Source organism: Meleagris gallopavo, chromosome 2 (assembly GCF_905368555.1).
Source record: "Meleagris gallopavo chromosome 2, MGAL_WU_HG_1.1, whole genome shotgun sequence".
Classification (NCBI taxonomy): Eukaryota; Metazoa; Chordata; class Aves; order Galliformes; family Phasianidae; genus Meleagris; species Meleagris gallopavo.
In genome coordinates this window covers 30,978,035-30,999,710 of record NC_139405.1, presented here as the reverse complement: position 1 = coordinate 30,999,710, position 21,676 = coordinate 30,978,035, and the positions used below count along the sequence as shown (strand labels likewise).

Here is a 21,676-nt window from a genome sequence, read left to right as displayed (position 1 = left end):
CTAACGGAGTACAGTTTCATTTTTCATCTTATAGTAGATAACTCTCATGCTAATGTGGAATTTGTGAATTTCTTAAATCTAGCTTATAATGAAAGCTGAGCTTGTTGTTCAGTACTGCGCCTGTGTTCACAAGCAGTAATCTGCTACATATGTTATTTTAATTTTCCCCACAGAAAGCTAAGCTGGAAGCAAAACTACATCAGACAACAGCAGCAGCAGCAGCAGCAGCAGCATCAGCAGTTGGTCCCGTTCACAACTCTGTGCCTTCTAATCCAGTAGCAGCCCCAGGCTTCTTCATTCATCCTTCAGATGTAATTCCACCCACACCAAAAACAACTCCTCTGTTCATGACTCCTCCTTTGACTCCACCTAATGAGGCAGTTTCTGCTGTTATCAGTGCAGAGCTTGCTCAGCTTTTCCCTGGTTCAGTCATTGATCCCCCAACAGTTAACCTTGCTGCACATAACAAAAATGCAAGCAAATCTAGAACGGTAATTATTTTTGTTTTCTTTCTGCAGAAATGAAATGATGTTAGTCATATCAGGGTCTAATTTGTACTTGAGTGCTAGTAGGTACCTGTTTATTTGAATGAGATGTGAAAACTATCACTGAGTTTAGACTGTATGAAAAAAAAGACTTTATGAACGCAAATTACAGTTACATACCTCAAATTATTTCTTTAATTTGGAGCTAGTTTATCAGTATAATGAGTTATTAATAGTTAGAACCTTGTTGTTAATACATTTTGCTGCTGCATGCTCAAATATAAATGGAGTGCAGGTATTTGGACGTCTTTAAATTGTAAGAGGTTTTCTTAGAGTTTCTCATAAAGTGTAGATTATTACAAATGCAATGCACTAATGATTTAGTTATAATTTTGTTTTCCCCTTCTTCAGAATCCACTTGGATCTGGTCTTGCTCTTGCATTATCTCATGCTTCACATTTTCTTCAACCTCCACCTCATCAATCAATTATTATAGAGCGAATGCACTCAGGTAAAACCAAAATTTTAATAATGATGTTCTAACAGATGTTTTCTAACAGTTAAATATTTTCTAAGATCTTCAATCAGTTACTTAGCTGCAGTCTTATTTGTCTTTCTAAAAGAAAGAAATTTGAATTTGCGTTTCCGTTTTTTCTGGAAGTTTAAGCCCCAACATTCAGTGAAGTTGAAAACCAAGTTGAAAAATCTTTGGGAGATGCACTGAGGGAATAATGTATGTTGGGTCTTCATACAGAGCATCACTTATGAAGTAATGCATATATTAGCATATATTAAGCATATATTAAGTAGAACCCCCAGTTTTCTTTTAATGAGTACAAGCTAGGCTGAGAGATTTTGAGTCTGTGCCATTATGTTGAACCTCAAATATACACCTTTTTGAACAGTATAGAAACAAGATTTGTTGTTTGAGGAGTAACATCTCTTCACTGATTAGCGTGCACTGGTATTCTATCTAGGCAATCCTGTGCTTTTCCCATAGGAGCAAGAAGATTTGTGACCTTAGATTTTGGAAGGCCTATATTGCTGACAGATGTATTGATACCCACTTGTGGAGATTTGGCTTCTTTGTCAATTGACATCTGGACCTTAGGAGAAGAAGTAGATGGAAGGCGATTGGTAGTGGCTACTGATATTAGCACACACTCACTGATTTTACATGACTTGTTGCCACCACCAGTTTGCAGATTTATGAAGGTAAGAGGGGATGTACTGCACACCATCTCTTTTAAACTCTTGACCATCATTAGTATATGAATTTCCCTTAAGTCTTCTTCAGATCTAACTTTAGTTGGCTATATGCTGTTTTATGAATTCTTGACTGCGGATTTATTTTGCCTGTTTTGATACAATTGTACTACAGTACTGTTGCGTTCTCTTTCAGATCACTGTTATTGGTCGATATGGTAGTACAAATGCCAGAGCAAAAATTCCATTAGGATTTTATTATGGCCATACATATATCTTGCCTTTTGAAAATGAGCTGAAATTAATGCATGATCCCCTCAGAGGAGAAGGTGAAGCTGCAAATCAGCCAGAAATTGACCAACATTTAGCAATGATGGTTGCGTTGCAAGAGGACATACAATGCAGGTTAGAAGAAAATATGCTCATTTACTAGTTATTTTAACTTCAAACAATGGAATAATCCTACTGTTGTCTTTTTCTTCCTGTGATATTCTTCAGATAAAAGAAAACTCTACCTTTGCTTTAGAGTTGTTACAGCAAGTATGTCTATACTATTAACAGAGTGTACTATATCTATTTTTTTAATATCTGTTGTAACAATGCATTCAGAATGGGCTGGAAGTCACCTTTTGGCAAGGTGATTGTCAGATGTATTGCTCCTTATTAACGTCTATTGAATTGTGCTGGAATGTTTCCTTCTAGGTACAATTTGGCCTGTCATCGGCTAGAAATCCTTCTGCAGAGCATTGACCTACCACCACTCAATAGTGCTAACAACGCCCAGTATTTCTTACGAAAGCCAGACAAGGCAGTAGAAGAAGATAGCAGAGTATTTTCTGCTTACCAGGACTGCATTCAACTACAGCTTCAACTCAATTTGGCTCACCATGCTGTTCAGAGGCTCAAAGTAGCTTTAGGTGCAAGCAGGAAAACACTGAAGGAACAATCGGATCCAAAAGAGTTGATTCAGATGTCATCAACAGAACAGTTGCGCACTATCATTAGATATTTGCTGGATACTTTGCTTAGTTTGCTTCATTCTTCCAATGGTTAGTACTTGGTTTTGTCATGTTTGTGGAAACAGTTCGCAACTTTTTCTTTTTCTTGATCTGTATATTCAAGGAACCATAGAATCGTAGAATGGCCCGGGTTGAGGAGGACCACAATGATCATCTACTTTCAGCCCCCCTGCTTGAAAGTATATTCTGATAGTTTTACTATGGGTTTAATATTGAGAAATATACAGCATACAACTTGACCAATTGCACCAAGCTGACCTAACCATTTCCTGCTTCCAAAAAGGATGTAAGGGGATATATCAAGGTCCTTCCCCCTTTTCCCTAATCCTGGTTGCATTTTCCTTCATTCAGATACCCCTCTGAGCCTCCTGGGGGCTAGTTCAATTAGTTTAAGTAACTAATTAAGAAGTTAAGAAGACTTCCCAGGCTGAAAACTGATGTTGTTTTTATCAGCTTAATAAAGGATCGTGGAGCTGGATTAAACAGTTAGAAGTGGAGTGAGAAAGCAAAGATTATTTCGGGGGAGGGGGGGGGAGGAGGGGGGGGGAGAGAATAAAAACTTAAAAGCAGTATCTTATACATAGTAACTGATTTTTAGTACCTAGTGAGGATTTTTATTTCCTAAGCTTAACACTGAAAGAGTTATTGGAGAATCAAAACAAAAACAAATGAAAATCCCAAACACACCCAACAACAATAAAAAGCCACTAGTAAGTGTGGAACTTTGTTTTCTAAATAGACAGGCCTATCTGTCTTGCAGTTCTCTGTGCTGGTTTGTTCTTAATCATAATGAGAGTTAGATTTTGCTTCATGATTTGATGTTTTCCAAATGGCCTGGTCGCTAGGGTTTTCCTGCAAATTACTATTTCCCTAGATACTCCCCTCTCTTTCTGTTTCCCACATCAATTAGTCTCCTCATCATTATTTTAGAAACTTCTTAGGAACTTTTTCTTCCCGTCATCAAACCGTCCTGGTTGTAATAGTATCATATGCTGCCCTTAAACACAGTTGCTTATTCTCTTTTCTTAAAAGGACATTCTGTTCCTGTGGTTCTACAAAGTACTTTTCACGCTCAAGCTTGTGAAGAATTGTTTAAACACCTGTGTATCAGTGGGACTCCAAAAATCCGACTGCATACTGGTCTTCTGCTTGTTCAGCTGTGTGGAGGAGAAAGGTGGTGGGGTCAGTTTCTCTCAAATGTACTGCAGGAATTATACAATTCAGAGCAACTTCTCATATTCCCACAAGACAGGTAAGGTCTAAGTCTGTATTAATAAATGATCTGTGGATCACATCTAAGTAATTCTACAGTTCATAACTAAACATATCCCTTGACAGAGATGTGACCAAATAATGCATATCTGTCTGTTCCACTGGTACAAAAAATAGTTCTAAAAGCACAGCAAATGATGAATGTCGGTCTGTAGAGTTTTTTTTGCATATGTTTCGTACTTATACCACAATAAGCTGCTGTTTTTCCTTACTTAAAAGTGATTAGGAAGATATTTCTGACAGTGTTCTTCACATATCTGGATTGATTTCCAGTGTTATAAATTGCCTTCTGCCTTATCAGGCTTTAATACACCTTCATCACAGGGCTGCTCTTCTAATGCATTTGGCTTTATGAATGAGACTGAAAAGCAGTTTGCATTTAACGCAGCAGTCTTCTCTGAAATAAGAGCAATCAAGTGTAGAGCTGAGTAACAGATGTTAAATGTGTTGGTTCTCATGTTATTTTAATTTAACTTATTTGCTGTTCTATGGCTTTCTGCCTTCTTTAGTCATTTGGATTATCATACGTGTTATAAATGGATTAATACAAGGGTATAATAATACATAGATTTGATTATCTATTCCTACCACTCAGTATATCATATGGGATAAGAAACAGATAAAGTCTTCTTTCAGAAGATGTTTGGAGTGGGATGCTGTGCTTGTAACTGCTGACCTCTTGAGGGTGAAAGAGAAAATGTGTAAACTAAAATACTGCATTATCCTTTTTGACAGCAGACCTTGAAATCTAGTCCACTTTCTGGGCCAGTGTTGGTTTCTCTAGCAATCTGCTGGTATCTCAGTTGAAAGCCTAGGGGACTAGAGATCTAGAAGGGGTGTTTCATAATATTACAGAATTTGAAAAGGAAATAAAGTCTTAAATATTTAATTTTATTTTTAGGGTCTTCATGTTACTTTCTTGCATTGGACAAAGATCGCTTAGCAACAGTGGTGTTTTAGAAAGTTTACTTAATCTCCTGGATAACCTTTTGTCACCACTGCAACCTCATTTACCTGTGCACAGAAGAACTGAAGGTAGCCCTCTAATTTGGGAAACTATATTTTCATATTCAATATATGCTAGAAAATTGAAAGATTAGCTCATAGTTTTTGGTGTATTAAAAGAAGTTGCTTTTGTCTGTTATATTTCTGAAACACAAATGTCTTTTAAAATGTGCTAAAAATTCTTGTTCTTTAGGTGCTAAAAGGTGTTTTTCCCCAGTAAACATGAACAAAATCTATTTTCAGCTAAGAAGCCCTTTAAAATTTTAGCTAAAAGTGGAAGGAATACCCAAGGTATACATAGCTCTAATTACTCCAGTGAATTACTTTGGATTTTAGCCTTTTGGAAAGAGGTGTGTGGTTTTGCTCATAAGATCCTTTTTAAGTTTCAAGCATTAGAAGTGGCCACAACATGGCCATGAAGACAACTTCGCTAGATGTGTTCTTTTAGTTTCTGGAAGCTACATGTCGGGTTTTTGTTTTGTTCTGTAACCACAAGGATTTTATATTTTCTTGACCCTAAAAATTACTGAAATTTTATTCTCTAAATTTGATTTTTGAGTATTTTCTTTACTACTCTAAGCCTGAAGAAAATGCTTGATTTTAAAGAAGCCAAAGTCTAGGCTACTTCATAGATTATGTACATGTAGCAGAGCATTGCAGATGATTTGCTACTTAACATTCTTAACCTTGTAAAGTTAGTAAATAATAGCTGAGACTCTTTTTCCTTGTCTCCTGTCATAAACAAGCTCAAGCTGGTGTCAGGCTGTCCTATTTATTGCTGCTTCTTGGTCTGCCATGTACTTTCTCTATCTTGGCCATATCCTTCTGTAGTCTCTAACTAGTCTGAGGGAAACCCAACCTTACATCTCCTCTACCTCTGTTTGCACTCTCCCCACAGCTGCCAATTCCTTTCATAGCTCTTGCCTTACTAGTTGTCCTCACGGAGGACTTTAGGAAGCAGAAGTAACTGATACTTCAGAGCTTTATTTGCTGGTCTTCCAGCTTACTTCCTCCTGGACAGTACAGGTAAGTACTAGGGCACTATTATGTGTGATGGAAGCCTCAGGTATGGCAGAAGAAATTGCTATTTGAGAACTATCACGCATAACTAAGAGTGAAAGGGGTAGAAACTTAGTAGGGAAGAGTCAGAAAACAACAGAAAATGAAAGCAAGATGTGAGCATTGTGGATTTGTGAAATTTCAGGCAGAGGAGGAAAATGAATAAACGAAAGATGCTTGGAAGGAGAGAGAAAAGCTGAAAATTCTGATTTTTTTAGAGACAGAAGATAAAGAAATATGTTTGTACAAACAAATATGAAAAATTATATACTTCACTCTCCAGCAGGTTCCTTTCTTTTTATTTTGCAAATCAAAACAATCACCAATGCTACTCATTTCTATCCTTGCAGTTTAGTCTACAGTTACTGCAGAGGTGATGGAGAGGACTCCTGTTCCTCTGCCTACTTGAATTGGGTTGCTTTCAGCCAGCATGGAAGAGGAGACTAGGATGAATAGTCAGGGCCTCCACCTGATTGCTTTGGCTACCAGCAACGAGATGTGATTTTGGGCGTGGTGTTTTTAAGACTTACTGTTCTTGTTTGAGATGAAATGAACAATGATTTCAGTTTGACTACAGCTTAATTCAGGATCAGTGCTTGAAAAGTGTAGCGTGGCTAAATACAGCTCAACACTGTGCACAGATATGAAAATGTGGATGTAACCTCTAGTATTGCTAAGTTTGTGCTATTTATATTATATAAAAGAGTGCAATTTGCATAATGACAGTGATTCAGTGGTCATTAATTGCAAGGTTTCTGATTTTTATTGTGTACTTAGGAGTTCATTTTAGAACTGTTCATTTAGATTTATTTACTTATACAGAGATTTTCTTTCATGGTTTGTAAGATATATTTTATTTCTGCCTGTATTGCATTTAGAGTGAGACTGAAATAGGTGATATCAAGCCATCAGTGCCACCAGCATGGTTCATCTAGTCTGAATTCAGTCTTGGCTTTTCCGATCATAGTTTGAACGGCTATGTGAAAATATATTTTAAAGGAGTGAAAATGAAGCTGTGTGAGTGCACAGTTATAATGGCCTTGTAATAGCCCTTGGTGATGGAGGAATTTCACACTTTGGAATTGGACATCTGACTTATGTGCTTTAATGCAAGCAGCTGTCACTCTGAGTTTGGTATTTAGGAAACTTCAGTCTAAAATTTTAGACTTTTTTTTTTTTAAATCCCGCTTAATTTCTACCGAAACCATGGAGATGAAGCTTTTCACTTCTGACTTTATCAGCTTAAGAGAAATAGGACGTTTGCTTTTTTGCCTGACTTCTACACCAAATATTTGATTTCTTCTTATGTTTATAAGTGCTTAGATTATTGCCTCAATTATTGCTTCACTGGGAGGGAAAAAAAGAAAAAAAAGAAAAAAAGACATCCTTGTAAACTAGTGAAATGTGTGCCATATAGTTCCTATTATGATTTTTTAATTATTATTATTTTGTTATAGTTTCCAAGCTATTAAGGCACTCAAATCTTTCTTTTTAAGGAGTGTTAGATATTCCCATGATCAGTTGGGTTGTAATGCTGGTATCCAGACTACTGGATTATGTAGCTACTGTTGAAGATGAAGCAGCCACAGCCAAGAAACCTCTGAATGGAAAAGAGAGGGAACGTTTTTTGACAGGTGTGCAATACTAATTTAATTACATAACAAAGCTTGTTTCTGCGGGTATTTGTTTTTGGAGCTGTTCATATACTTAAAATACATCTTTGATTCATTTGGAAAATGAGATTTTTAAATGAATTGTTGATCATTTTATTTGTACTGTTGTCTGCTGCTGCTTTGCTTCCTTTTTTTTTTTTTTTTTTTGTATGTAACCTTGTAACCTTGATTTTATTTTGTAAAATGTCTGTATATTATTCTGTAATTTCTAGACTGGTCAATTGAGAGTCTACCATATTGAGACAAAATGTTAGCATTGTGAAAAAATACAGTAGTATGGCTTCATGCCTGTTTTGTTATTTGTTGTAGTATATGTATTCGGTACATTTAAATTCATTTTTTAGCACTACGTTATTTTTAAGTGGAATAGCTGTTTTCTTTGAACAGTTTTTCTGAAAATGAAAGATGGGAAGCTTTTTCTTTTTTTTTCTTTTTTTCTTTTTTTCTTTTTTTTTACCATGGCTCTTCAGTTATTTCTATTTAATTAGAACAATCATTCTTACCTCCTTATGTTTTAAAAATAATAAGAACGAGCACTTGAAAATTGTGCAGAAATATTACCATCAGCCTTTCACAAAGAGAATTGTATTTTGCTCATTTTTTAATATTTCAAGTTGCTGTCACTTGACGTATAGATGTTTTTCTTTGGAGTTAAATGAAGCTTAATATGACTAATATCTACTTGTTTTTTTTTCTCTGTTTCCATTAGGAAACCAATGGAGTTTTATAAATAATAGCCTTCATACCCAGAGTTTGAACAGATCTACTAAAGGCAACAGTAGCCTAGATAGACTGTATTCCCGAAAGATCAGAAAACAGCTTGTTCATCATAAACAGGTGACTTCTGACACGGTAGTGGCTATTTTCACAGAAGATACTGTATAATATATTTCATTTCTTGAGCAAACAGCTTTGGCCTTGGGATTCATTCAGCTTTGCTTTCGTGTAGTCTAATTCTGTAGCTGCAGGCTGCCTGTTTTCTTTGATGTTTGTCTCAAAGTATGGGGCATGGCATATGTTGGAAGAACAAATGTTGGAATGTACTGTTGAGCTCTTCTGCCCACATAGGGTAATAAGTAAAATTTACTTTCTATGTAAATCTGAGTACATCAGGGAGCAAGCTCCTAAGCTGTTAAATAACAGTACATAGTTCTTCAGATATGAAATTTTCATTTCTAAATACAACCATGTGATTTTTATTACTCTGAGCATGGATGTCTTGAGTTTAAAAAATACTGTTTTTTTGTTGTTGTTTTCTTAAACTTTGTCTGTGTGGAGACTGATGGTCCCTGAAGGTGTCTAAGTTAAAGCTGTTAATACAACTGTATTTAAAAAGCTCAGGTTACAGGTTGAACTGAAGCTTGATACCATATGAAAATATGGATCCTTTTAACATCTTATTGCTTAAATTTTCATTTTTTTCCTATTAACATTTTCTTTTAGCAACTTAACTTATTAAAAGCAAAGCAGAAGGCTTTGGTGGAACAGATGGAAAAAGAGAAAATACAAAGCAACAAAGGATCATCATACAAACTTTTAGTAGAACAGGCAAAACTAAAGCAGGCTACTTCCAAGGTATGATGCTCTGAAATTGTAATTGACTTCTTGTTCTATGCATGAAAAGAGATGTTCCTGCAAAATAGTGTTTGTCCAATGTTAAACAAACTTTAATGTTTTTCATCGTGCCTGCTATCAAGGATTCTTTGATGCTGAGTACAGCAGCCATCTGAAAATTTATTATACTGGGAAAATTGGTTTACCCTTCCACATTTTGACTGGTAATCCCGTAGCTTTGGGAATGCTAGTCATATCATTGAACGGTGGGTAACGCAGACCGATAGAAATTTGAAATAATATTTTATATGCCTGCTTGTTACATATAGTACTCTTCTGAATGCGGTCCTGGTTGAGTAAGAAGAAAATAATCATGCATCTGAGCAGCTCCCCAGAATAAGAAATATAACTTCCTAAAAGTATAGTGTAAATTATGGCATATTGCACTAAGCCCTAGATACTGAAGGTGAATGTGATTGTAAAGGAATTAACTTGATTATGAGATAAGATGCTAAAACTTAGAGATCTCTCAAGTTGGCATTGTGGACTTTTCTTGAAAGTACACATGAAAAAAACAAAGCCTGCGTTACTAGCTACCAAAATTAAGCATCTCTTTATATTATTCCTGTTTAGTTCCAGTTGTACTGATGTAAATTATTAATGTGCATGTATGACTGAGAGTAGGATTGTGAAACAAGATTAATGGAATATTGGAATTTAGAGGCATTCTGAAGAAAAATCTTAAAACAATTTCCAGTAACTACAAAAAAAGCAACCTATTAATTTAAACACTAGCCTAAAAAATAAAGCCGTATGTTTTCACCAACTCTGCTTGTCATGAGCTGTTCTTTCCTGCACTATCCTCTGCTTTATTCCAACACGTTATGTTGGGAGGACTGTTACAACAGGTCTGCTCCAGCAGTGGCCCCCTTGAGACATCTTTTAATGATTCGCTGGCTGAAATATGCTGTGTAGCTATTTAAGTTTCACTTTATAGCAGCCATGTTGCATCCAAAAACGCATGTTGAACTAAAAAATTTATATTGAAATATCTTAACATCTTGTTATAGTATTATTGTACATTGGATAGCTGCATTTCATGTGGTTTTTACTACTTCACTTACTAATCACTTCCAGTTATGACAAGCTGTGTGTAACCTAAAATATTTATTGCATTTTGGAGAAAACTGAAACCTTTTGTTTTAGTAATTAGTTCTTTGGTCTGTTTCAGTATCTAGAAAATTTGAGATTTTAAGAGGCTTTTGCTTTACCTAATTTTAGACTCCTTTTGTAGTTGATACAATCATCTGAACTGCTAAATGAGTGCCTTTGGTGAATGGTAGGATTGTTAAAAGCACATTTCCTCCACTGAATTGGTAGCACCTATATAAAAAAGTTTGTCGTTTAAAGCCCTGATCGAGTATTGGATTAATTTAGTTAATAGTGTTTAATGGATGCTTCATAATCTGTAAGTATTAAGAATGTTGGATGTCGTTGAGGATTCTTCTAATGTGATGAACTGAAAGTAAGCAGTTTTATTTTAAGGGTAAATTTCAATATTTCTGTCTCCAATTCACTTCATGCTAACAATAGTTTTATATGCAGGTGTTGGAAACAAGAAAGAAGCTTATGAAATACATACCCTTGATATGTTTTATGGCAAATATTAAGACTTAAATGGCACTTGTGCGGAACTGAATAACTTGTCTCAGGTGACTGAGTAATAATCAATACGCTGCCAAAATAAATTTCTGCCAATAAAGCCTTAATTCCATTCCAGATTCCCATATATTCCTAGACTCCACTGTTATTGCTGCCTAAGATTTTTGCTTGGAAGAGATCCAGAGCTTAGTCTTAAAATACATAACTGTTGTTTCAAATTTGATTTCTATAGCACTTCAAGGATTTAATACGTTTGCGTCGAACTGCAGAATGGCCTCGTTCTACTTTGGATACAGAAGTATCAACTACAAAGGAAACTCCAGAAATTGAGCCACTTCCCTTTACACTGGCACATGAACGTTGTATTTCTGTAGTACAGAAGCTGGCACTCTTCCTTTTGTCTATGGACTTTACTTGTCATGCAGATTTACTTCTGTTTGTTTGTAAGGTAAATAGCATATGAAATTCTATAGTTGCAATGGATACCATGTTAGATTAATTTTCTGTTATTTCTTTCTGATTGATTAATGTTGAAATTTTACTGTAACATTAAAATTTCTGGTAATTTGTAGTGAGGTAGGTTTTTTTGATCTGCCACCTTTTGTGAAACTGACAATATGATGGCTTCAAAATCACCTAGAAAGAGTAACTTCAAAAAATCTTGCTGTGTAAGTACACGTGCGGAGTTCTAACATTTAATGTAGTAAAAATACCTATTTTTTTATTAACTGAAATCTAATGTTCATGGAAATTAAAGCTATTACATATCTTCATGGTATTAAAAATGAATAAGCAGGAAGAAATTGACTATTTTGCTATCACTTTATTAAATAGTTAAAGGTCTTTTCCATTAGCCTGAATACACGATTCTGAGTCACTATAGCAGTTTGCTTCATTGATAGCTGTTGGAGTTTTTTCTATATAGTTTGCAGACTGTTCTTTTTAACCATTTTGCATAAAGGTGTCTGAAAGAATGTGCTTACAACTTATGAGTTCAGCTGTAGAAATGTGTAATTTCTGAAGGATCCATTAAAATATTTCTTGTAATGACTATTAAGCATATTAATTTTAGTTTTACTGTGAAGGGGATCTTTAAGAGAGATTTATTATGCATTACGTATATTTTCTAATTGTTTCTTGATAATTCCCAAGTATTTTTTGGACCTGTATAATCTGAGATTTGAGTTGACATGAGTTGTCACATCTTGCTAGTTGAAAGTGCTTGGGTTTTTTTTTGTTTGTTTGTTTTTTTGTTTTTTTTTTTGTTGTTTGTTTGTTTGTTTTTGGTTTTTTTAACTTCCCAGAAAACAAATGCAATTTATCAGAACTGTGAAACTAGCAAAAATTCTTTTTTCACTTACTGGATTATTAATAGTAGCTATGATGGAGTATCTCTCCAGACCAGAGGTCTTTCTATGTTCGTTTATAGATTTCATCTTGTTGGCACAGAAAATTACCTTCAAGGATTCGGAGAATTGAAACTTATTCTGAAAGCTAGATTTCTTGTGCATGCTTCTTGAAAGAAGTAGCCATCCTTCTATCGGGACAGGAGGCGGGAACAGTGTTGATTCATATTGCTCTTCTTACAGTTGCATCACTGTTGTCTGTATTTCTAGTAAGATTTTGGATTTGGGGTTTCAGAAAGCTGATTTGAGTTTGGCAAATGTATTTTTGAAATGTAAACCAGAAAATTAAAGGAAAAAAGTCAAGATCCACATGCTAGTAATAGCGCATATGTAGGATTTTAGATGTTGCATAATCTGAAAAACTGAGATCAAATGGGAATGAAAAGTAAGACTGACTTTTGGAGGGTAAATTTGCTGCTGAAAAGGCTAAAGAAACCTCAAAAAAAAAAAAAAATCTAATATCGGCATAATCATTGCTCTGGTTGCTTTGTTTTGTGAGTGGAATTGAAGTTTCCCTTTTCCTAGAGTAGGAACTGTGTTTGACATTCTAGTAACCGTTCACTCCTTAGCACTCCAAGTACTAGTCTTTGGAATTCTCTAGTTCTGCAGCTGTGAATGTAAAGCGTTGCTTCCAGAAAAGGAACTACACTGAATGGAGTAGATACTGCACTCAGCTCTGTCATCATTGTTGAGTATTGTTTCATGGAATCATACAGTAATTTGGGTTGGAAGAGAGCTTAACGTTCCAATCCCTCCTGTCGCGTGCAAGGATACCACCGACTAGATCGTGTTGCCCAGGACCCCATCCACCTTGGTCTTGAACAGTTCCAGGGATGGGGCATCTTCCTGTTCTGGTGCCTCACCATCTCATAGTGAAGAATTTCTATCTTCAATCTGATCTAAATGTACCGTATTTTAGTTTAAAACCATTTCCCATAGTATTTCTGATAACTCTATTCAGTTTACAAACTGCTGTATCTTTGACCATCACCTTTACCAAGAACTTGTAACTTTTTTTTCTTGGAACTTGTGTCTGTAATTAGATAAATGCTACTTAAAAGTGAAAACTTCTCTTAATCTGTAGTTATTTCAGACCACTGGGTAATTTTGCCTTGTTGATTACAACATTCTGAATTTAATACCAGCACAGTATTAAATTTGGACTCTATGACAAGGCAGTTGCTGCTTGATTTACATTTGGTGCATACTTCTTTTTTGGATATATTCCATCCAATAAATTTGGACTTTTTGTCTTTTTGAATAAATTACTGTGGACTCTCCAAAGGTGTGTATAGGATTTTGCTTTCTAAAGACTATTTTATTGTGCTATATAGTTGTGCTCTTCAAAACTGTTGTCATGAAGATATGAATATTTATAGTTGATCCATAACCTTAATATGGATAATCTTAAACATGATTGAAGAATGGAAGTAGTACTCCCATTCGGTTTTTCATTTTCCAAAATTACTCAGCCTTTGAGGGCTGAGCAAGGCATTTTTAAGGTATTTGGAGATACTTTTGTAGCTTTACATTGCTATAAAAACATTTCTGATCACAATTTCCTAAGACTTTTTTTTTTTTTTTTTTATGTTCTTGAACTAAACTGAGGGAGAATGAGGACCACAGTGTTTTCCTCTGAACCAGAAATGATAGGCACTTTCACTGATAGAGAGTGAAAATCTCTAGTAATGAAGTGGACAGGTAAATTTCATGGTTGAATTGTGTTTCCACATCATTTTTACAAAAGCTGATGCTTGAGTAGTCAGTATTTAGGTATAAGAATAGTAAAAAATTTAGTCTTAATTTTGATAACTTAATTCTTTTGAGAGGGAGGAGTGGGGGAGATTCATTGCAATTATATTTTTCTATCTTTTTTTAGGTTCTTGCTAGAATTGCAAATGCTACAAGACCAACAATTCATTTATGTGAGATTGTAAATGAAACTCAGTTGGAAAGATTGCTGCTCCTTCTTGTTGGAACTGACTTTAATAGAGGAGACATCTCTTGGGGAGGAGCATGGGCTCAGTATTCTCTGACTTGTATGCTGCAAGATATTCTAGCAGGTTTGTTTTAAGTTCATAGTCTTCAGGCTGTAGCTTATGCTAAAAACTTGTTTTCTTGAGGCTTTTTGAATTGTTGTCATTTTAGAATCTGCCGACTGTTGGAAAAAAAAAAACAACTCATATACTTCACAAGCAAATTGAGATTAGATTGCAATAAGTGCATTAAAATATTTCATATTAGTTAATTATATCCTGAGTAAGGATTCCTTCTGCACTGAAAAGTGAAGTGTATATGTATGATCCCAATTTTTGAAAAAAATTCGGAACTCTTCCCTTTAGAAAAAGTGAGCATTTTAAGAATTTAGAGTTAGGTGGAAAAAAACCATATGGCTTAGAAACTGAGAGTTAAATTGTAACTGGAATGAAGTTTGAAATGAAGTTGTCTGCTTGATGCCACGTATAGGAGAACTGCTGGCACCTATAGCAGCTGAAGCTATGGAAGAAGGTGCTTTGGGAGAAGATGCTGGTGCTTCAGCTGGGGATTCTGATGACTCTCTTCAGCCATCCACAGTTCAATTAGTGGAAACAATAGATGAGCCTTTGACACACGACATCACAGGTAAATCACTCTCTGATCTTAATTGTATATTGCCTGCTGAGAAGTAATAAACAACCTTTGCTGTGATTAATCTGTCAAAATGTCTGTAAAGATTTTTTTTAATGATAGAATAATTAGTTTCTGAAAATAAAGGAAAAATGTGTGTAATTCTTGATCTTTGTATGATGTCTAATTAATAAAAAATGATTATTTTTCTCATTATTTCAACAAAGCACATTTTATGTATGTTTCCACTAAGAGCTGTGTGTATTAAAAGCCTTGGCATTACCTGTGAAGTGTATGATATATCCTTGTTTCATAAACTGTACTTGGTAATATTAAAGCAGTTGTAAACATTCGAAGGTGCTCCACCCCTGTCATCTTTGGAAAAAGATAAAGACATTGACCTTGAATTGCTGCAAGACCTGATGGAGGTTGATATTGATCCTTTGGATATTGATTTGGAAAAAGATCCTCTTGCAGCAAAAGTTTTCAAGGTATGATGCATCTGAGATTCCCTGTACTTTTCAGTGTTGACTTAAGCTTTGGGCCTCATTTGAATTAAACTGAATCATTTTTTGCACCACTTATTCAGACAGCACTGTGTTTTCCTATTTTTTTTCTGTATTTTTCTCACATTCTTCACCTGATTACCTATCATGTAGAGATTTTTTTTCTCCAGATTTCCCTTAACCAAAATCTTCTACTCATTGCTTAGTTTTTTTGTCTCCCTCCTTCATCTTGTAATTGTAGACGGCATTATCCTCCAGTCCACTTCATCCACAGATGTCTTCCTGATCTCTATATATCTTATATATATATAAGATATCACAGATATCTTCCGGTTGTCAAAAAAAAAAAAACTAGCAAGAAAGACTCTTCCTCATTCCTTCAGATTTGTTCTGCTTTTTCTGTTTATGTAGGATTGCTAATTGATAGATCTTCCATTAAAGGTATCGTCTTACACAATTTCACTTCTTGCAGTCTTTTATTACTGTTTTCTCTTTTTCTTGTCATCCATGTGCTTTCTTAGTGCCTTTAATTATGACTTTTGAGTAGAGATTATTAAACTTTTTCTTTTGCAGAACCCAGTTCAAATAGCCTGAGCCTCACCAAGATCACAAGGGTTCTGTAATAGTCTGTCATATTAATAATATTGTATCTTGATTAATAACTTCTCAAAATACCAGTATTATAACTCCACTACCAAGTTTGCAATGTAATGTGAGTGTATAAGTAAAATCTGATGATAAAATTTTAAACTGGTTTCTTTGGTCTTAGAGACAATTAAATTGCTGGATTTTTGCAATCACTAAAGAAACAGTAGTTTGTATAGCAACACAAAATTGTGACAGAATTTTTTAAAGCTATCGTCTGGTTTTAATTTCTTGTAATTTTCATGTTTGTTGTTAGTCATTACAAATTTTATCTTTTTCTTGGACATTTGAAAGAGTTGCTGTTATTTTTTTCCTTTTTCATTTGCTTCTTAAGCCTATAAGCAGCACGTGGTATGATTACTGGGGTGCTGATTATGGTACCTACAATTACAATCCTTACATTGGAGGCGTTGGAATTCCAGTTGCAAAACCACCAGTAGCTACAGAGAAAAATGGATCACAGACTGTGAGTGTGTCAGTTTCTCAAGGTAAGCAATGAACTCTTGAGGTTATCTGTTTGGTGATACTGTATGCTACTTTTCAGTATATCAAGTTAGTGTTAGAAATATCTGCCTGTTTTAAATGGAAATAAATTTTCTACATACCAAACTTTTTCTGTGACTACTGAGAAAATGTTTTGTGAAGTTTTTATCTAATATAGCACAAAGTCGTATTTTCTGAAATTTTCAGACATCTTTATGGTCAGTTTTAAGTTATTCCTATTTTCTAGACAGAAATGTTGGAAGCCCTTTCTTAACTGGATAATATTTTGCATAGTTGTTCCTATTCCAGAGAGGAATGAGGTGGCATACTTGCTCATTTTGGAGTACTACTTCTAAGCAGGAGTGATTTTATAAGTCTCTTCCCTGCCATAATTCTTTTGGTTCCTGTTTGAGCAATTACTTTTACTACGGGCTTAAACATGCAGATTTTGTTGTATGTGATATTAAGCTGACTGTAAAAAGAAGTATGTGCATTTCATGAGAAATTTCTCTTTCTATTAATTATATATTTTGCATCCATGAGGATTTTGTGTTCAGTTCGGAGTGTAAGTTTCTTCATTTTCCTGGCATCATATAGGAATATTCACTTTTACATCAGATATACTGAGATTTGTTTCAAGTTTAGTGTGGACTGTATATCTGAATTGCTTGCACAGATTATTATAGTAGCTGACTATAGTTGTCTTTGATATAATTCTATTTGATTCTGTTGCCTTGTGTAGCATTAGATGCACGTCTAGAAGTTGGACTTGAACAGCAGGCTGAATTGATGCTGAAAATGATGTCCACTCTGGAGGCTGATTCCATTCTACAAGCACTGACAAACACATCTCCTACATGTAATTATGTATTGTCATATTATTCTCTTCATATAATGACCACTTGAACATTATACTAATTTTTTCTGCAGTGCCTAGCAGCTTAGAAGAAGTTGAATTTTCCTTTAGTGACATTGTTAGGCTGTGCTTCTGAGATTTCCTTTTTTCAGATTTTAAAATTGTGTATATATATGGATTTATAACATATTTTTAAGTTGCTCAAATAGGTAGGATTCCATTTACAGTACATAATAATACAATGGAAGAATTAGTTTTGTTTTCTCATCTATAAGCATCTAAATATTTCTTCCTATTTTTGTGAGGCTTTATTATTACATTCGCTGTGAAATGTAAGCTGTTTGAAAGCTGCTTTGTAGTTGTTTCACCTATTCAGTGATAAAAGTAAAAATACTTAATAGTATTTTGAATTTGACTGTACAATAAGCTTATGTTGTCAAAACACCCATGTTGCTGATCTGGTTTTATCAGGATATTCCTAAAATGCATCTTTAACAAGGGTGTGGATTTGGCTCACTTTCCAAATAGTTTTTGTGAAGATGATTTGTTACCTTCCAGTACGCCTTTCACAGTAGCATAGTTAATAGTCCAACAAAGATGAGCACCACAGTGAAGTGATCTTGTAAATTATAACATAAGGATGTTTCCCTTAAATGTAAAATAAGAAGAAAAAAGTATGTAATTGCTTTTACCAATTTTTCCAAAATAATCCACTGAGTTGGGGATAATTCTTTGTTTTGTTTCATATAGTAACCCAGTCTCCTACTGGAACAGATGATTCATTGCTAAGGGGATTGCATGCTAACCAAAACGCCCAGCTGATTGTACAGTTGTCATCTATACCTATGCTGAGCGCATGCTTCAACAAACTCTTTTCGATGCTACAAGTCCACCATGTTCAGGTATAGAATTGGGAACATTGAAATGTTTTGATAATATTTCTCTCTAAGTCTGAAAGTTTTCTTCCTGTATTTGTATTGTTTAAGAGGCAGCTAACCTGTTAGGTTATATACTTCGTGCACAAAAGTTGTCATGGACACCAGTACCAATAATGTAATAGATTAGCTGCTGAAAGCTTTTAGCAAATAGAGAATTTCTTGTTAGAGTAGGAAAGTAGATAGGTATCTATTTTTTGTATTTAAAACAAGTTTGTTACCCAGTTACTATTGTTATAATAAATGTGCTTTTGCCATCTGTGGAGGTTTTCAAGGCCCAGCTGGACAACCCTCTGAGCATCCAAATCTGTGTCTTAGTTGACTCTTCACATAGAAGAGGGTTGGAACAATCCTGTGATCCAAAATGTTAAAATGAGATGTATGCTTGCTGAAAAATCATTAGTTTAAAAATGCTTTTCTTAATACATAACACACAATACATTCCTTTTTTATTTAAGAGCTTAGGTATCTGCCTATCTTTTTATTTTAATTGGATAGCTGACCATTCAAATATTCTATTCAAAATAGAGTTTGTTAGGTAAAGCACCTTGATGCTTCCTCAGAATGTCAACTATTTAGTTTCAGGGAGTCATTCAGAATAAGCGTTTGTGTCTCCCTAATAGTAAAGGAGATTTTCCATTAGTTAAAATTCCATTAGTTAAAATTCCATTAGTTAAAATTCCATTAGTTAAAATTCCATTACTTAGGCTTCTGTGAATTCTTTCTGAATTTTTTCAGTTGTCTGTTAAATATCTCTTGGCTAAATTTTGAAATTCCGAAAGTTTACATGCAAACCAGTGTTTCAGTATAAAGATGATGATATTCTGATTTCTGAGCAATATGTACAGCTACTTTTCCAACAGTTTGAAGAAACATCTTAAGAGAAACTTAACTGTATTTTGAGGGAGTCCATTACGGAAAAAAAAACCAAAAAAACATAAAAAAACATTTGCTAGTTATGATAAACTTTATTTGAATATTTTATTTATCAACATCCTAAAATGCCAGTAAAGGAAGGAGGGGAGAGTAAGTGTGTGTGTACATTATCAGTGAAACAGGGACAATTGAAGATGTAGATATGACTTAAAATGAAAACTCCTTATGCTTTGCTGCTCTGGAAAGGCACAGGAATTTGATGAAGTTTTGTTTTCTTTTTGCAGCTTGAATCCCTTTTACAGTTATGGCTCACATTAAGCCTGAATTCTAGCTCCTCTGGAAGTAAAGACAGTGGCGCTGATATTTTCCTTTATAATGCTAATCGAATACCTGTAATTTCCTTGAATCAAGGTAAAATATATTAAGTAGGAAATATTAACTTTCAGGTGTGAAAGGTTTTCTTATGTACTCAATATTTATTTGTTCTTACTAAGATCAATGACGGAATGAATGATTTCTGTGTTGCTAGAGAGCTCTTGGTCTCACTATCTACTTGACATGAAAAACATGTAGCTAATAGTAATTAATAATGAATTGTTCCTTGAATTTCTGTAATCTTGACCTAAATTATATTATAAAATGTGTGGTTCTTAATACATCGTTACTGCCAAAAGGGCTCTTTAAAATATACTTCTTCAGTCCAAAATGAACTGTGATCTTTATGCACTTCTTTGATAAATTTCTTTTCCTGGTACACCATTCTGTGATTTGTTTATTATTACTGTCCAAGGCATAGAGGATAGGCATGGGGAAGCCCTACTACTTTTTGGCATTAGTCTGCTGATCTAGGAGAAAGATGTGTCTAATTATTTCTTTTTGTAAAGTTATGAAGTATAATGAACTTGTTTCATGGAGACTGTTTTAAATAAAATGTTTCTTTGCATCTTTTTTTTTTTTCTGAGTAGACATGGGTTGAAACTATAGGAAGTTCTGTGGGCCAATTCCTGTGGCGCGTTTGTGATGGCATCTTTTCCTAGTTGCCTAGAACAGTAGATGTCAAAGCAAAGAAAACACAACAAACAATAAACAAATAATATAGCAACTTACATTCAAAATGAGAAACTTCTTGTAACATTCTGAAGATTAATACTTGGGAAAATGTGTTTTTCTTGACAGCTTCAGTAACTAGTTTCCTGTCAGTTCTGGCATGGTATCCTAACACCTTACTCCGAACATGGTGCCTTGTGCTTCATAGCCTAACTCTCATGACAAATATGCAGCTTAATGGTAAGTTGTGGAGTGTTTTGTCACCATTTTTTACAGTGTACAAGTGTTGATTTAGATCTTAAATGTTACCAAAATATTCCCTTTATCGTAGAAGTACTTTTATTTTCCAACGAAGAGGCTATGGAGAGTGAGCTCTGTTGAGTGCTTGTACCTTGAAATCAGTGTTATTTAAAAAAAAAAAAAAAAAAACAACTTAGCAGCATCTTCTGAAAAGCAAATCTGAGGAGTAGCTAAAGATCCTTGAGTGGTAGCTTTGTATTATGGGAAGAGGTAGCAGAGAGTGAGGATTAAGGCAGTATAAGAGGAATTCATGTTTTTTCTGATGCAGTTGGAATATTTTCATAAATATGCAGACTCCAGTCACTGCTTATGTTAAGCTCTCTGAAGATAAGCCCCTAGAAGCTAAATTTATTCCAAAAAAAAAAAAAAAAAAAATCCATCCACTTCATTTCATTTTCCTATGTATGTGAGATTATCATGCATTCTCTGTATGGCTCCATAACAAGGTAATGGTAATCTCCCCTTGTGAAGGAGCCACAAGTCAAGTAGAGACATTAAAGGATGCAATTTTCAATGAAGAAATTTAGCTTCTAAGCAGCTATGATAGTAATAGGGCAGCTGTCATGGGGACTGCTTTTGTCCTCTTGTCCTTAAGCCCAAAGAAGATACGAAGTAGTTTGTGAAATTGGAGACTGAAATCTCTGAAAATGTACATATTTAGGCCATATCAGAACTTTTTAAATCTTGTTTTGACACCAACCGTACAACTAAAGGCAATAATAACAGAAGAAAGAAATCCAGAGCAACAGAGGATCGTACTTTCCTGAAATAATTGTTATTTTGTGGTGACACAACTGTTCTGAACTGTTTTCTGTAATCTGCCCTTGAAACTCTTTTTTTCCCTATATAAGCTATTTGAAATCCTTGCCTTTGGAACACATTTTTTTTCCTTCAGATTTTCACTTTTTCCTTGGTATTATTTAACTATATCGTGAAAAACTTTTGAAACTCCTGTTAGGTGGGAGTGATGCCTGCCTAAGAAAAATTTCAGAGTTTCAGTTGCTCTAATGTAAGCAGCTGTTGTCTGTCATATCATTTTCGTAATACGTTTACTGATCTGTTTCTTTAACAAGAGTTATT

At 34.7% G+C, this 21,676-nt stretch overlaps 1 protein-coding gene across 5 annotated transcripts in view; it reads left to right on the top strand.

Moving 5' to 3' along the window:
* The window catches only part of BIRC6 (baculoviral IAP repeat containing 6), a 169,334-nt gene that overhangs the window by 50,052 nt on the left and 97,606 nt on the right, over window positions 1-21,676 (top strand). For 3 of the 5 annotated variants that reach the window (XM_085219526.1, XM_085219528.1, XM_085219525.1), the window contains exons 25-43: window positions 174-491; window positions 897-996; window positions 1,486-1,700; window positions 1,888-2,096; window positions 2,394-2,740; window positions 3,743-3,962; window positions 4,884-5,017; window positions 7,543-7,680; window positions 8,429-8,571; window positions 9,163-9,294; window positions 11,168-11,383; window positions 14,221-14,404; window positions 14,808-14,963; window positions 15,306-15,439; window positions 16,434-16,587; window positions 17,325-17,441; window positions 18,189-18,340; window positions 19,534-19,660; window positions 20,426-20,536. In XM_085219526.1, coding sequence (XP_085075652.1) covers window positions 174-491; window positions 897-996; window positions 1,486-1,700; window positions 1,888-2,096; window positions 2,394-2,740; window positions 3,743-3,962; window positions 4,884-5,017; window positions 7,543-7,680; window positions 8,429-8,571; window positions 9,163-9,294; window positions 11,168-11,383; window positions 14,221-14,404; window positions 14,808-14,963; window positions 15,306-15,439; window positions 16,434-16,587; window positions 17,325-17,441; window positions 18,189-18,340; window positions 19,534-19,660; window positions 20,426-20,536 — 3,307 coding nt within the window. The remainder of the gene's footprint in view (window positions 1-173; window positions 492-896; window positions 997-1,485; window positions 1,701-1,887; window positions 2,097-2,393; window positions 2,741-3,742; window positions 3,963-4,883; window positions 5,018-7,542; window positions 7,681-8,428; window positions 8,572-9,162; window positions 9,295-11,167; window positions 11,384-14,220; window positions 14,405-14,807; window positions 14,964-15,305; window positions 15,440-16,433; window positions 16,588-17,324; window positions 17,442-18,188; window positions 18,341-19,533; window positions 19,661-20,425; window positions 20,537-21,676) is intronic. The other 2 variants (XM_085219529.1, XM_085219527.1) reach the window with 1 other exon arrangement.